The sequence below is a fragment of the Triticum urartu genome, chromosome 2A, assembly GCF_056163025.1.
Source record: "Triticum urartu cultivar PI428250 chromosome 2A, HENAU_Tu73, whole genome shotgun sequence".
In the NCBI taxonomy this organism is placed as follows: Eukaryota; Viridiplantae; Streptophyta; class Magnoliopsida; order Poales; family Poaceae; genus Triticum; species Triticum urartu.
Window position 1 is genome coordinate 53,911,083 of NC_141874.1, and position 14,576 is coordinate 53,925,658.

Genomic DNA, 14,576 nt, shown 5'->3' on the forward strand with positions numbered 1-14,576 from the left:
GATAATAGCACTAAAGAGAAAAGTCTGTTAATGCATGTTGATCTCTTATCAGTTCAGAACATATATTTCCATTGTATTTTTTCCCAATGGAACACGCCTATATTCTTTTCTTTTTTTAATGATGGAACATGACCATTTTCTCTTCTTTTGTAGATGGAATCCAGCATTTTCTAGTAACATGGGGGGAAAACCAAGCATACATGCAAGTTTATCATACTTTTTTAGATTAAGGGAGACTATTATTGACAATGGGACACATTACAATCAAGTTGTGTGCAGCTTCAGCAATGTGATCTGGAGTGAAGTTCAGTCAGACTCCAACCATCCCCTGTACACGCGCAGAGAAAGCTAACAAGTAGGCAAAGGAGTTACAATCACTCCTGACCTTACACAAGCACTCGACAGGCAAAGACACAAATAAACTCTTCAGTTTCATGTAGATGAAGCAGAGCCTGGACATGTCTGGGTTTCTTCCACTGTTGACTGCAGCGATGACTGCATCACCGTCAGTTTCAGTCGTGTCCGGGATGATCATGTTGCATGTTTATCTCTTATTATTATCAGTTCAGGAGGTCTTCAGGACGTATATAGCAGCTTACCGGAGCGAGTGGTTTGAATCCAGGCGCCTTGTAACTCCGTATTATAAAAAGTGAGATGTTTCTTTTTTGCAGGCAGAAAACATATGATTCAAGTTTTACATTCGTATTGAAGAGAAATCCACATATACATCAGGTACTCTAGGTACCTGAATTTTGTTGTTATAGGTAATTTCTGTTGTTGCAAACATAAAAATAAGTAAATAAACGAAGCATAAGCCCTCCGGCCAGCAAGGGTCAGGTTTTACCGCACTTCCATGGCACTAAGACCAGAGGAGACGAGACAGGGCGCAAGCGCCGGCAGGAGGTGGGGAAACCCTAGCGAATAGGAGCATTTCTTTTCTTTTCAGGGAAGGTACGCCTTTGCCTATTGAATAAATATCGGAGGGTAAAGAGCTTCAAAAAAGTAGGAATATTTTTCTTTCAAAGTTTAGTTTTCTTAAGAAAAATCCACATATGCATCAATATGCGCTCCACGTGCCATTGCATACCTGTGAAATTGCACAACATGTTTTTTTTCATTGTGCTTACATAAAAATAAGCAGATTCCTGCATCTATACCACTATTTGTCCTCTCTTTTGCGTAGCCCGCAAATCACTACATTTCTTTGTCAAAGTTACACGTGCATGGCGAGCATCTCTGTACATGCTTATGGAAAATATTTTTTTTCAAAAGGTGTTTTTCAATTATATTTTTTAATAGAGGCATGAACAACTCCAGCCAATCGATCTCCATGCACGGGCACTCACAGTAAGTCAGTAAGTCATGTATGTGCCACATTTTTGTTTTTTAGCGTAATGGGGCACAAATTATTGTTCTCGAAAGAAATGCGTGTATTTGAATCTGGCCCAGTTATATATCATCCTCCGCATTGGGCCTTATAGAATGGGGGTGGCAGCACTGGGCCTGCAGGCCTGTTAAGGCCGCGTGAGTGAGATCGAGCCCAGCTGACAGCAGAGGGGAGTGAGTCTGTGTAGTAGCGCTCGAGTTTAGTCCCACATCGCTGGCCGTGGGAGAAGCTGTGGCGAGCGGGGTGTATAAGAGGGCAGCCAGGGCCAGCGTTGGACGGCACGCAGCTGCGTGGTGACCACAGAGCGAACTATTCTTTCGCCTTTTACTAAAGAATACCGTGTGGGCGCCACAATGAGCAGCATACGATAATTTTTAGAGGGTCCTTCCCCACAAGGGGAGGGTCCCACAATGCAAATTCAAAATATTTCGGAGTTCTTGTTTGGACGTAAACTGCAGATTGTGTTGGCGCAAATCAACGGCTGTCTAGGTGGCTGACCTTTTTCTAAGATCAGCCGGGTGAAGCCTAGTAGCAGCTTTATAAGATTGAATAAATTCCAAGATACATAAATCTGAAAGGTAAACGTTTTACGCCGGTCGCATCGCGCGTGTTTGATCCACATGAATCCAGCCTGTCTCGCGCATCCTTCTCCCAGTTTTTTTTTTCTTTTGCCTTATCTTCTTCCTTCCACCACACAACTTTCATCCCCACCCCCCTCCATGACCTCAGGCGCTGCCGCCGAGCGCCGCGGCTTCTCCGGCGAGGCCATCACTGGCGGACCCCTTATCTTCTTTTTCCTTTTACCACTCAACCTCCCTCCACCTTTCACCCCCCCCCCCCCCCTCTGTGACCTCAGGCGCTGCGGCTTCTCCGGCGAGGCCAACCGGTGGACCCCATTAGGTTGCTGCACGAAAGACCTGCCGACGATGCTGTCGTGAATGCTACAACCATGTGCCACAAAGCTACAACAAGCTTGCAAAGATGCTACAACGTGTGCACAACGGAGCTACAATCGGCAACGTGTGTCGTCAAATGCTGCAACCCGAGTTCGCCGGTGTTTGTAGCCACTATGATCCAGCGATATTTGCTACAACTGGTGTCGATTTTTGCTACAACCGGTGTCTTATTTTGCGGCTTTGCCATAGTCAGCGTTGGGAATTTTTTGCTACAATGCTGTCACGCCATGCTACAACCAGCACTTCAATTTTCTGTAACCATCTCAGAGTTTTGCTACTACCGAAGATGTCATTTGCTACTATCAGAGTTTTTTCTGTACCAGCGATTTTTTGCTGCAACCATAGTTTCAATTTGCTGGAACCAAGTTTTCAAAATGATTCAACAGGGTGCGGCAACACAGATATGTTTTCTTGACAACTTTTTTTGTTGCGAGTGTCGGCGGCGAGCACGGCACGGCGGCGAGCATGACGCGGAGCTGCAACCGGCGACTGGCGTTGCCGGAGCTGCGAACCATCACCAGCAAGGGAAGCTGCATCCCACGGGGGCGGAGTTTTTGCTTCATGCATGGATCCCGGCGAGAAACATGAGAGAAGACGGCGGCGACCGATGGCGCTTCCAGCAGCGCAAGGGCGGCAAAGAAAGGAGGTCCAGGTGAGTGGGTGACGGTCGGTGGCTGGGTGGACGTCCAGGCAATGGGGCTTTGTGGAGAGGAAGAGGGAAAGGGGAAGTCAACGCCGGGATCGAACGACTCGCAGTCGCGGGATCGGGTGGCTGGGGCTAGTCCGGCCCAACCATTCGGCTGGACTGCCAGCGCCTATCACTGCCCAATCTGAAATTGCTTATTTCGCTGAGATTTTTTTGGGATGGTTTTAATTTATTGGATGATTTTAACTTTCACAGCCAAAGCCTAGCTGGATTTGATCTTGTACCTAAGAACTGATCAAATCATAGGTAAACATGGCGTAAACCACACATCTCCCCGTTTACTCTCACTAAATTTGCTGGCAGGACACCTCATTACAATGCCACTAACCCACTACTACACGTTCAAGCTCAAAGCCACAGCCAACTTTCCAGTACAAGGAACAACAAAGCAAACCAAAGAATCCATGATCATAACAGGGGAAATAGACTGCCCAAGGGATTCACCATTCAGGTAGCTTCAGCAGACATGATCTCAAGCTCAGCCCACCACAGCGGCGACACCTTCGGAGTCGCGCCCTCAGGCCCCACCGCTGTGATCTCCTTCATCTGCGCCGCCACCTGCGCCATCCGCGGTCTCTTGCTCGGGTCCGGGTCGATGCAGGACCTCGCGACGTCGCACAACGCGCGCGCGGTTTCTTCAGGGAAGGAGCCCAGGCTCGAGTCCATCAGCTCTGCAAGAGGCATCTTGCCTTCAAAATAGATGGACGCCCACTGTTCAAGTGGCAGGTCTTGCTCAGGGAAGGGTACTCTCCCGGTTAATATCTCCAGCAGTATAATGCCATACTGATGCACGATGCTCTCCGTGTCCAACATGGTGCAGTCGTCGGTGACGGAATCGGATCCCTTGGTGCCATTCCAGAAATCAAGATCTGAAACCTTTGCGGCGAAATCATCGGTGAGGTGGATAGTTGTTGAGCTGAAGCTCCTTGGCACGACGGGTGGATTGAGCTTGTGCATTTGCTCGAGACAGTATGCTATCCCCATCGATATTCTAAGTCGTGCCATCCAGTCCAGATTCTCAGCTTCTCTAACTGCAACACAATCAAAAGCATTATGAAATACTGAAATTGTTGAGACGTGTCTGGACATTATAGGAATCATTCTGTTGACAGAGAAAATTAAAAGGATATATTATGTACACACTTACCATGGAGATGCTCGAAAAGGGTTCCATTTGGAGCATATTCAAACACCATAGCTCTGGTGAAAGGATTTTCTTCTTCACAGTAGCCAAGCAGATTTATAAAATTCTTGTGGCCCACTTTGGATAAACTCGAGATCTGAAACCACAGCCGTTTCAGTCAATGTGTATTACGCAAAAAAAAAAGTGCATAAGGAGGTCAGTGGCAGCTCTTACCTTTTTCCTGTACTGGGATTCACATTCTTTTGACCAATCATTCTTAGATGATATTAAACTTGACACAACCGCTATTTCGACTCCGCTTGACAATGTTCCCTTATACAACATGCAGTTAGCCGTGGAACCAATTATATTGCTGAAATCCTCACAGGCTGCTTCCAGCTCTGACCGTTTCAGTGAAGGCACACCTGGAAAACATGATTGGTCATGTGTTAAGGTGCAACCGAAGTACTCTAAATATTGTATACAAATATGCACAAGTAAAAAGAAGGTTACCTGTCACAAATGCTCGCTGCAGTTGCCCGCTTAGCCCTGTGACCCAAGGCCTCACAGTACCCACTTTCTTCGCCCGGCAGTACACAGCAAACGCCGCTGTCATGACAAGGAGAGCTGCACCACCCGCCGTGACCAGACCGTAGGCTCTCCAGGAATGCCTATGCAAAGGGTTGACTGGGGCAGCAACTTGAGGATCATGACTTGGCTGTGGGGTGGAAGGCAGAGGCCTGACCACATGTGGAGGGGCTAACAATGGCGAGGCTTTCGGCGGAGCGGCGAACGGCGACGGCGATGGAGCGGGCGAGGGTGCTCTTGGGTGACGCCCGCGCTTCTTGTGGCCAGGAGCTCGAGTCGTCGGCATGAGAGATGGTGGGAAGGGTATCTGTAGCAGTCTTCTTGGATGCGAATTTCTGATGTTCCGACGGCACATGAGGCAAAACAAAGAAAAGGTTAGTATACTTGGTGCATCTCATATGAGTAAGAAACAGCTGCAGTTGAGCAAGAAACACCTTGATCATCATAAATACGGAGTAAATAAATTTCACTCATGGCAACACCTCCAGATGTAAGAACAGGGTATTCAGTAAGCATATGCTTATCTCGAGCTGTATGGAATCATTATAAAAAATATATATAGTGCCAATTCAGATTTGTTAATCCGTTTTCAGATGCTGGCACGATTGATTGATACCAGAAGAAAAATGATTGGATCAATCAGGCAGAGACATGCCCTCCCCCCAGATTTGTGCCACCTTTCAGCCTCCCGTACCGAAACTATAATAACCCGGCTCCACCTAACCACCGGCCGATAAGCCAGGCCGCCTCAAATCATTGCCGAATCACCAACCAAGAACACCCAGCGCAAGCCAATTTACAGTTATACAGTTGCATACATACGTCCCCCAAAAAAATCCCAGAAAATTCCAACCCAAGCTCTACGACTAATATCTCGCAAAAAAATGAAGAAGCTCTATGACTAATAGCACTGAAATCACCAAGGCCGCCGCGGATTCGCGAGCTCACCTGAGTTCAACGGAAGCGGCGTCCGTGCTCGCGCCCCATTCCTGAGCACCACCAAGTCCTCCTCCAGCCGCTGCAGAAACCAAGAGCGCCCAGAATCAGCTCGCCTGGATCACCGGAAGTAGTCCAAGAAAGAGACAAGCAAGCAAGCGAGCGAAAACCCAAGAAGAAGAAGACGGACCTGCGGCGGCGCGGGCGAGCGGGCAGGAGACGGAGACCAGCATCAACAGAAGCAGAAGCAGCAGCGGCGGCGGCGGCGGCACGGGAAGCCGGTGGAGCGAGGAGGGCGGCGGGTCGTCCATCATCAGCACGGCAGGTCGTGGGGAGGAATGGAATGGCAGCGGCGGCAAGAGGATCACGGGGCAGTGGCATGTGGCTGGAGCGAGTCGCGGGGACCGAATGGGAAGAGAGGAGAATGAAGCTGAGGCTGCTCGGTGTATGGTGGTTCGGTGGCGAGGGAGGGGAGAGGGTGGGGGGATCTGGGAAGGGAAGCGCGTGAGCGGTGGAGGAAAGGGGTTGGACGCGGCCAAGGGGAGGGGGGAGAAAGGCGGGCGAAAGAGACCGGCCAGCGCGACGACAATCGTCATTTATTTTCCTTAAAAATAAATAAATGCTTTCCTTTTCTGTTTATTTTCTTATAGTAGTATATTATTAAAGCTTGGCAAAAAAGGCTGGACGCGTTAACGCTATTTTTTTCGTATTTTGTTGTTGTTGCTTTTTTTGGCCTGTTTTAAATGCTTTCCTTTTCTGTTTATTTTGTTTATAGGTTCGTTTTCTCTTCCGGCTGAAGCAAAGGGAATGAAAAGGGAATCATTTAAAGCAGGCCAAAAGAGAGGAAAAAAGAAGAAGATTTGCAAATCACGGGTTCGCAAAGTGTTTAAAAGTCTTGAGCTGAGTTTGCGCCGACGTCCTGCCAATTAGCAGGGTAGACTGTGCGCCATGGAGAGTTTTTGTCCATGTTTGACAATTCGGATTTGCTAATTCTCGTATGTAGGACTAACAAAGCCGCATCTAACTGCTGCATCATTTGATCGATCAATTGGAAAGAAATGAAGAAACAAATTCCACACAAATCATTGCATAAAATCAAATGGTGTGAAGGTGATTCTCATCTACTCCCTCCGTTCATGAATATAAGATGTTCCATCTTTTCTGTGAACCGGATGGTAGACACGTTTTAGTATGTTTGTTCACCCATTTCACTCCGTATGTACTACACTTATATCGAAACATCCAAACACCTTATATTTGTGTGAACGAAGGGAATGGATGAGACCCAGCCACCTCCTTGAAAATAACGTGGAAATTCAACTCGTGCGTGCGTGCGTACGGACATGGACCGGGAGACCAAGCACGACGGATTGTTTACTTGTGGTGCAACTTATACCTCGTAATAATAATTTGGTTTACATGGATGGGAGGTGGCCCAGAAGCAGAGCAGTTGACCGTGACCAGCAGCAACAGTATTTTTCTTTAATCGCAAATAAAGTATCACCAAGACTCACATGCCGCATTGATCACTGATTTGGACGTGATCCTCCTTGGCTCTCCTCATCAAGTGCCCCCCGAATTACTCTACAATCAAGTGGCGGTTATCCGTGACCCATTCCACCTCGCCGTCGACCGTTAACGAGTGGATTAACTTAAGTACTACTACTAGAGCGTCTGACGACGCGGGATAAAATACTTGATCTTGCCTCGTTTCGGTGTCGACACGATCTTTGAGCTACGAAAGAGAGAGAGCAACAAAAATATAATATCAGGTGACGTGATGCAGTCATGACTCCTGCATTATTTTAGGAGCTAAACTGCGCTCCAGATCCGGCACCCTATTCTGCCTGGAGTGCCTGGCTTAGGAATAGAAATGCCAAAACCTCACCTCTTTGAGCCTGACTAAGAATCTAGGGGGAAAATCCTGACGGAAAAACGTCACAGATTCAGAGAGAAGACTGGAGATGAAAGATGACAATGCGCGCATAAAGGGAAAAGATGGTACTACCAAATGTTGGTAACCTGTCAATTAACCGTAACCGATGTGTCTGTTGTTCATTCCTCCAACTCCAACTATTTGACTGCGACCAACCAGCAGATAACTGTAGGACCAGTATACCACAAAGAGAGAACATCTTAGGTGACCATGATAGAGCTATCAGCACGAGAGCGGCGGCTAAACTACTAATACATCAGTGGCTTTCGCGAGACAACAGAGTTCTGGAGATGCGGCAAGGCTTCTTATCTCGAGACCCAGACTAGCGGAAGTAAACCGACACGAGGGGGATGTCGACGTCGTTCTCGTCCTCGTCCTCGCAGGCCACGCCGATGTCCAGGTGCCTCCGGTACTCGGGGACGTCCACCTTGGCCACCTCCCTGGCGATGTCGACCACCTTCTTGGTTAGCCGGTCCTTGTGCCTCGCAAACATGTTGTTGTACAGCAGGGAGGTGCCGCACGAGATGCTGTAGGCGGTGAGGCCCTTGTCGGCGAACCACTGCAGGAGCTCGGCGAGGGTGAGGTTGCCCTGGACGGACCACCGGTCCCACACGGTCCAGCTCGTCTCCTTGTGCTTCATGACCTTGGGCGGGACCGGCTCGGCCATCGAGAAGAGTGGGAGGGCGAGGTTCGCGAATGTGTTGCGGTAGTCCTCGACGGGGTGCTCGCCGGCGATGACCTTGTACAGCTCGAGGCACACGAGTCCTGTGGCCATGGCGGTTGAGGTTGCAATGGCCGGGATGATCCTGCCTGCGATGAACTTGGCCTTCAGCTTGTCGACCTCTGGGATGCTGTAGTTCCTTGCACGCATGTTTGCTAATCCGGATATTAAATCCATGTGGAAGTTGGTGTCATCATCCTGTACAAGCAAACTCAAGGCATTGTTACATGCTGAAGAGTACAGAAGGGTTGTGATGTGGATGTAAGCACTTGTGAACAAAACTTTTGAACCTAAGACTTGCTGATCCAAAGATTTGGGAATAAATACCTTCTCAAATTGGATAGGTTTCATTTGGAATCCTGGAGGTAGCATCTTGGCATATTCTTGCAACTTAGCCAGAAGATCTTCAATAACGGCGACATCATCAACTGAGGTGCTGGAAAGATTCGATGCCTTCTCATCTGTCACAATATTAACCCCTTGCTTTGGCTCAAACGTAGGAACTGCAATTTTGTTTACTACATCAGCCAGCTTACTAGTATCCTTTGCCCATTCAGGTATAGCAACCCCAAATGACTCCGCTCTCAATATCGAAGCAGACATGATGAAGTTAAGGTGAGATTGATCAGCAGCTGAAAACTGCAGTGCACGGGGGAAGCGCTTGGGGGCAGACCAGAAAGGAGCACCCATACTAGTGGCAGCATCTTCAGGAAAAGTGAATGTGAGCTGCTTCACGCGGTTTGAGAAATAATCCTCAAATCTGGCAAAAAACGAAAGGAGAGAGATTTTAACTTGAGCCAAAACGTGAAGCACAAAAATGAGCTACACACACCTCTAAGGAAAAGAGAAGTTATAGAAGAAGTACGGTACTTCATGCCAATGCCTTGTGAACGCAAGGTGATATAATCTCAAGTTCTCAACAGTACTAGTCTATACAGATCACACAATTGAATGTTCAAATAAAAGTGAAAACGGCTGAATCACATCATCCATGCCTGGTAGACCGAGCTAATATTTTTTTGTGATGAATTATCTAGACAACTAAGTTAGCAGCTTAAAATCTAGTTGAGAGCCTAGCAAAAATGTAACAAAATTCATGTAAAGGAGAATGTGATGTTTTTGTTATAAATTATCTAGACAACCAAGTCAGCAGCTTAAAATCCAGTTGAGAACCTAGCAAAAATGTAACAATATTCATGCAAAGGAGAACGTAACAAACAAAGGCAGAAAAGAGAACGTACTTCAGTCGGGCCCAGCTTATGCAATCATCAAATGTACTGCACCGGTCCTTGTTAAGACACTCAGAGACACGTTCAAGCAATTCTCTTGCTTGAGCATCACCTGCCTTCCTCATTGCAGCAGCATATTGAGCAGGGTTAGACAGAAAAGAGTTCACTTCATTTGGCGTTTTCTCGAGCAAACCCTCAAACTCTGAACGAGCCCATGTCAAGCAGTGATCAATGTTGTGTGGAAAAGAATGGACTGTGCACATAGGCGCCTGCTTCTCAGGAGGATCTCTTGAAGCCCCGTAATTTTCAGTAAGGTGAGGAATCACCATTTGAGTATTGCACTTTGCGCCCAATGTACCTGACTCCAGTAGTGGCTTCTGGAAGTACAGGCACCTCATGTCCATATACATCCTGGCATTGACATTATCAAGTGCATTGATGACAACATCTAGGCCCTCCCAGAATGTGTCATGGAAGACATTCTCGGTATCTGGACAGGCACGGTTCTGGAGAGCATCAATGTGAAGGCTGGGGTTGATAGCACTAGCGGCTGTAGCAGCCACAGTAGACTTTGCCTGTCCAATATTCCAGTCACGGAACAAGAATTGACGGCTTAAATTACTTTTCTCAATGATATCATCATCTGTTATGGTTAACTTTCCCTTGCTGCTACAAGACACCCCCATTAACGCAAGGTTTTTCAGGAATTCACATCCAAGAGCACCAGACCCTACAACAAAAGTATTAGCCCCCTCCATTTTCTTCTGAAGCTTGGAACCAAATACAGAGACCTGAGCATCATAGCGGTTGTTTGATGGCTTCAAGTCTTGGGGTTCCAACGGATATGTTGGCAGGGATTCAACAGAGTCAAAGTAGAAGAACTGCATAAATTGGAGCTTAATCAGAAAAGGATAATGTGTGACCATTAAGAACAAAAGACAGGTGGATCAGAGCACAAACCTGGTTGAGAGGATGGAACTTCCCTGAACAAGCCTTCACAACTTCTTGACCAACAATACCACCAAACATCGCAGCCATAGGGTTCAATACAGCTCGAGAACCACTTGCAAACTGTCGGAATAGTTTCTCATCAATAGTGTCCAGCTTGCGATCAGCTGAGGCTTCATTAATAGCAGCAGCAATCTTCAGAAAACTTTGAGCATCCTCCTCACAACCAGCAGCAGGGCAGCGTCCATGGTCTTTCTTAAATTTGTCCAGAGCTTGAAATGCCAGATGAAGCACAGGGGGGCGCTCAAACTTTGAGAAGTCACTCAGAAGAACTTCTCCAGGATCTGTCATGGCATCTCTTAGTGCCTTGAAGCATAGCACCTTTGGTTCCTTCACTTGTGTGACAATTCCACCTTTTACATAAATGCCAAAGTTACTTGTGTCCTCCTCGATGCTAAATGAAAACGGTCTTGCATTTTTAACCTTCCTTGGTTTTCCATCATTCAGTTCTGTCATACCATGGACCTCAGAGAAAACAACAAGATCACCATCTTGGAATTCAAGCCGTTCATCATCAACACAGGATATCAGGGCAGGATTATCATTGCTGATCGATGCAATTATACCAGTATGCGGATCTTCACCATCAACATCAAGAACAGTAAACTTTGGTCCAAAGTCACAAAAGACACTACCAAAAAGGCCACAGACTTCAGATTTGATAAAGGAAATAGGAGGCTGGTGGTTGTGACAATAATCATCAAATTCATAAGCCTTGTCTAAATCTATATCAGTGAAAACAACAGCCTGCCATGAAAATAAGCTACAAGTTAGACAGTCATATCAAAGCGAAGTGTATGTGAAATCTGAAGTGGTGTATGCAGCAGGCTACAAATAAGGTCAGGGGTCAGCAACAAAAAGTTTGCAAGTGGAAAACAATGGATTTTGACAGCAAGGACTAGAGACAAACCTGGAACTTAGACAGGTGCTCCGTCGTTAGTTCTTCTGTCAGAGCTGATATAAGAACAGCATTGTTCAGCTCCTGCAGCTTTGCTACACAAGCAGCAGCCCTGTTCTTCCCAATGTCATCCTCAGATAAAAAGAAATTGCCAGACAAGTCCCACATCTCCACAGTTTTTACATCATGTATAGTGACAGACTTGACTCCAGCAAGGGCAAGATTCTTTGCTGCAAAAAAGGTCAGCATGTATGTTTAATACAACAGGCATAACACATAAGAAATGTGGCGTATAGTTGCAGAACCTGCTAAGACTTTTAACTAGTATAAACATTTAAAAAGAATTGGCTAGCCACAAACAGCACAAGTACTGCACCCATCCCCAAGTTTCATTCGCATTGCTAATCAATAAATCAAAGGAGCATCCAGCAATACCCAGTTTAGCTGTTATGGACCATTACATGCCCAACACGGTGGGTTAAAAACTTTCAGCAATTTCAGATCAGTATCTCTACCATATTTGGGCAATATCACCTCTACAACAAACAAAAACAAACCCATAGACTAGCTAATCACTTAATCTGCATGAATTGGGCATTGGTGTAGAATTTTCCAGTACAATTCTGCATCTAGAATACGGTAACGTGGTAAGCCTTTTGTATAAACATATGAAATTTATATAGACAGAAATAGCACAAGCACTCATACCCCATCCCCGGGTTCCATTCCCATTGGTACTGAAACAAGCATCTAGAAGTTCGCAGTCTAGCTGTCAGAGCATCCCATCCCCAACACAAGCGTTTAAAAACGTCCAGCGAATCCAGACCAGTATCTACCAGAGTTCAGGCAATATCAGCACTACATAGCAGACAAAAACAGACACCATAGACCAGTCAATCTCTACATGGAATGGACATTGATACAGAATTTCCCAGGGCAATTCAGAATATGCAGTATGCCATTGCAACAAACTAAATATTTATACGATAAGTATCAACCAGATCAGTATATGCGGTATGTCATTGCAATTCAGTATATGCAGTATGTCATTGCAACAAACTAAACAATTCCAGATCAGTATCAGCCAGAGTTTGCGCAATAGCAGTACTACATAGCAGGCAAAAACAGACCCCATAGCATAGACCAGTCAATCTCTACACGGAAGGAACATTGGTGCAGAATTTCCCAGCACAATTCAGTGTATGCACGACATGTCATTGCAACGAACTAATAAACAAAAAATGGCAGGCGGAGAAGGGATTAGCAGACGTAACCAATTTCGGCGCCAAGCCCGTTGAGCCCGGAGACGAGGACGTCGGAGGCGAAGAGGCGGCGCATGGTCTCCCTCCCGTACACGGCGAGCTGCCTGCTGTGGAGGTCCTCGTCGATCTCCTGCGGCGCGGCGCCGTTACTGCCCCCGCCGCCGCCCGCGCCCTCCGTCTCCCCGAGCCTGGGCCTCTTGGCGTCCCCTCCGCGGCCGTTTTCGTCCCCCGCCGCGGCGTCGGACGGCCTCTTGGACGGGAGCATGGCGCGCAGGCCCCTGCGCAGCAGCCGCCGTAAGCACCCCATGGTCGAAACGCGCGCCCAATCCGAAACAGCAGGGAGCGGAGAAGACCATGCCTCCCGCGCGAGGCGAGCGCTAAGTACTACCAATCGGGGGAACGGAGCGGAAGGAACGTACCTGTGGGGCGGCGGCCTCGCCGGCGCGGGGGAGGGAAGGGATCGGAGGAGGCGCGACGCGTGGCGGCTAGGTTTCGGCGCGGGGCGGCGTGGGAGCTTCGGGAGGGGGTACTGATTCGTGGGGCGGGCGGCGGGGGGAGGGAGGGGGGTGGGGAAGGGGGGAGGCGGCGCTGGTGCTGGCAGCGCGTTTGGACTGGTGGGGAGGATGACGGGGAGGGTTTATATGCGGGGAGGCCGGATTGGCTGCTCGCGAATTTTAGGGTGGGTTTGAAAGCGGGGGTTCAGTGCTTGCCCATTTCGAAACCCGGCTAGCGCTGGCACTCTCCGATGTGCTACTGTCTGCCAACCGTGTTGTGGTTGTACAAGATTTCAAAATACAAACTCGATGAACAATTTTTGTTTTCGATGAATCGGTCACCGGGGGGAGGAACCCCCGCCGGTATGTTGACCTCGGTTCCAATAGAGATTGATCTGGCTTATGTGGGAGACCGGATTGAAAACCATTGATTGGTTGATATCCCTACGATAGTTGGTAACTTGGCACTTCCAGTTGATCTTGTTGTGTTGGAGATGTAGGATAAGAGCTTTCCTATTTTTATTTTTTGGGGGAACGAAGAAAACCGGACCGAAAATCATATAGGATAACAGTGAAACACACACATACAAAAGGATCAATGTGACAATACAAGGAGCAATCACGTAAGCACAGGTGGTTAAGAGATGCAGTACCGGTTATGTCATAAGAAAATGTTACATGACACCACAAGCAAAAGAAAGAGGTTGACATGGCTGGACAAAGGTGGCTAGCACGGAGGCAAACTTAGAGTTCGCCAGAGCACACCAGCATCAATACGCAACCAAACACGGCCAATTTTTTGTCGCATTCGTAAGTACATCCTCGTCACACAGCTGGAGGACCAACCATTTTTGTCTCAATTGCAACTCCATCCTCGACATGCAATTGGGGGTCTCATCTTTTTTTTCTTGTCTCAGTCGCAACTCCACCCTCGACACATAAGTTGGGCCGAACCCATTTTTTGTCCTAATTGCAAGTCAAACTACACCCCGACGTGCAATTGGGGGCTGTGTTTTTTCTTTTCTTTCTGAGTTGCAAGTCCACTCTCTATACACAATTGGGGATCCAACCAATTTTGTCCCAAGTTACATCTCCGCCACCGATATGCAACTGGGGCCCTCGCTTTTTTTCCCAGTCACAAGTCCACCCTGACTACACAATTAGGCCCTGGCCCTTTTTGTCTGAATTACACAAGTCCACCCTCGACACATTACTTAGGTGACGGTGTAGAAAACGGTCAGATCCCTCTGTAGGGGTCTTGCATAGCTGAAGTCTCAGTTCGAAGGTCACACGAGAATTTTACCCAGGTTCAAGCCTTCGGAGAGTAATCCC

The 14,576-nt window shown here is 47.6% G+C and overlaps 2 protein-coding genes and 1 non-coding gene across 4 annotated transcripts; 1 reads left to right on the forward strand and 2 right to left on the reverse strand.

Moving 5' to 3' along the window:
* The first annotated feature begins 1,671 nt into the window (after window positions 1-1,671).
* LOC147983664 (U5 spliceosomal RNA) lies at window positions 1,672-1,791 on the forward strand. Its single transcript, XR_015617822.1, has one exon. It is a non-coding gene; the product is annotated as a U5 spliceosomal RNA (small nuclear RNA).
* Window positions 1,792-3,307: 1,516 nt separating this feature from the next.
* On the reverse strand, window positions 3,308-6,194 carry LOC125529269 (protein MALE DISCOVERER 2). Its single transcript, XM_087543052.1, has 6 exons — window positions 5,887-6,194; window positions 5,709-5,778; window positions 4,686-5,095; window positions 4,407-4,597; window positions 4,197-4,329; window positions 3,308-4,080 (listed from the first exon to the last, which is right to left on the reverse strand). The coding sequence occupies exons 1-6, from the start codon at window positions 6,008-6,010 to the stop codon at window positions 3,497-3,499; spliced, it is 1,512 nt and encodes a 503-aa protein (XP_087399178.1). The 5' UTR covers window positions 6,011-6,194; the 3' UTR covers window positions 3,308-3,496.
* Window positions 6,195-7,682: 1,488 nt separating this feature from the next.
* On the reverse strand, window positions 7,683-13,327 carry LOC125529270 (ubiquitin-activating enzyme E1 3). 2 transcript variants are annotated; one of them, XM_087543054.1, is made up of 7 exons: window positions 13,170-13,327; window positions 12,763-13,028; window positions 11,501-11,718; window positions 10,543-11,337; window positions 9,595-10,463; window positions 8,681-9,113; window positions 7,683-8,551 (listed from the first exon to the last, which is right to left on the reverse strand). In XM_087543054.1, exons 2-7 carry the CDS (start codon window positions 13,013-13,015, stop codon window positions 7,955-7,957), a joined length of 3,165 nt encoding a protein of 1,054 aa, XP_087399180.1. In that variant the 5' UTR covers window positions 13,016-13,028; window positions 13,170-13,327; the 3' UTR covers window positions 7,683-7,954. The 2 variants fall into 2 exon arrangements, with proteins under 2 accessions (XP_087399180.1, XP_087399179.1); XM_087543053.1 differs by lacking the exon at window positions 13,170-13,327 and having other exon boundaries at window positions 12,763-13,072.
* Window positions 13,328-14,576: the final 1,249 nt, after the last annotated feature.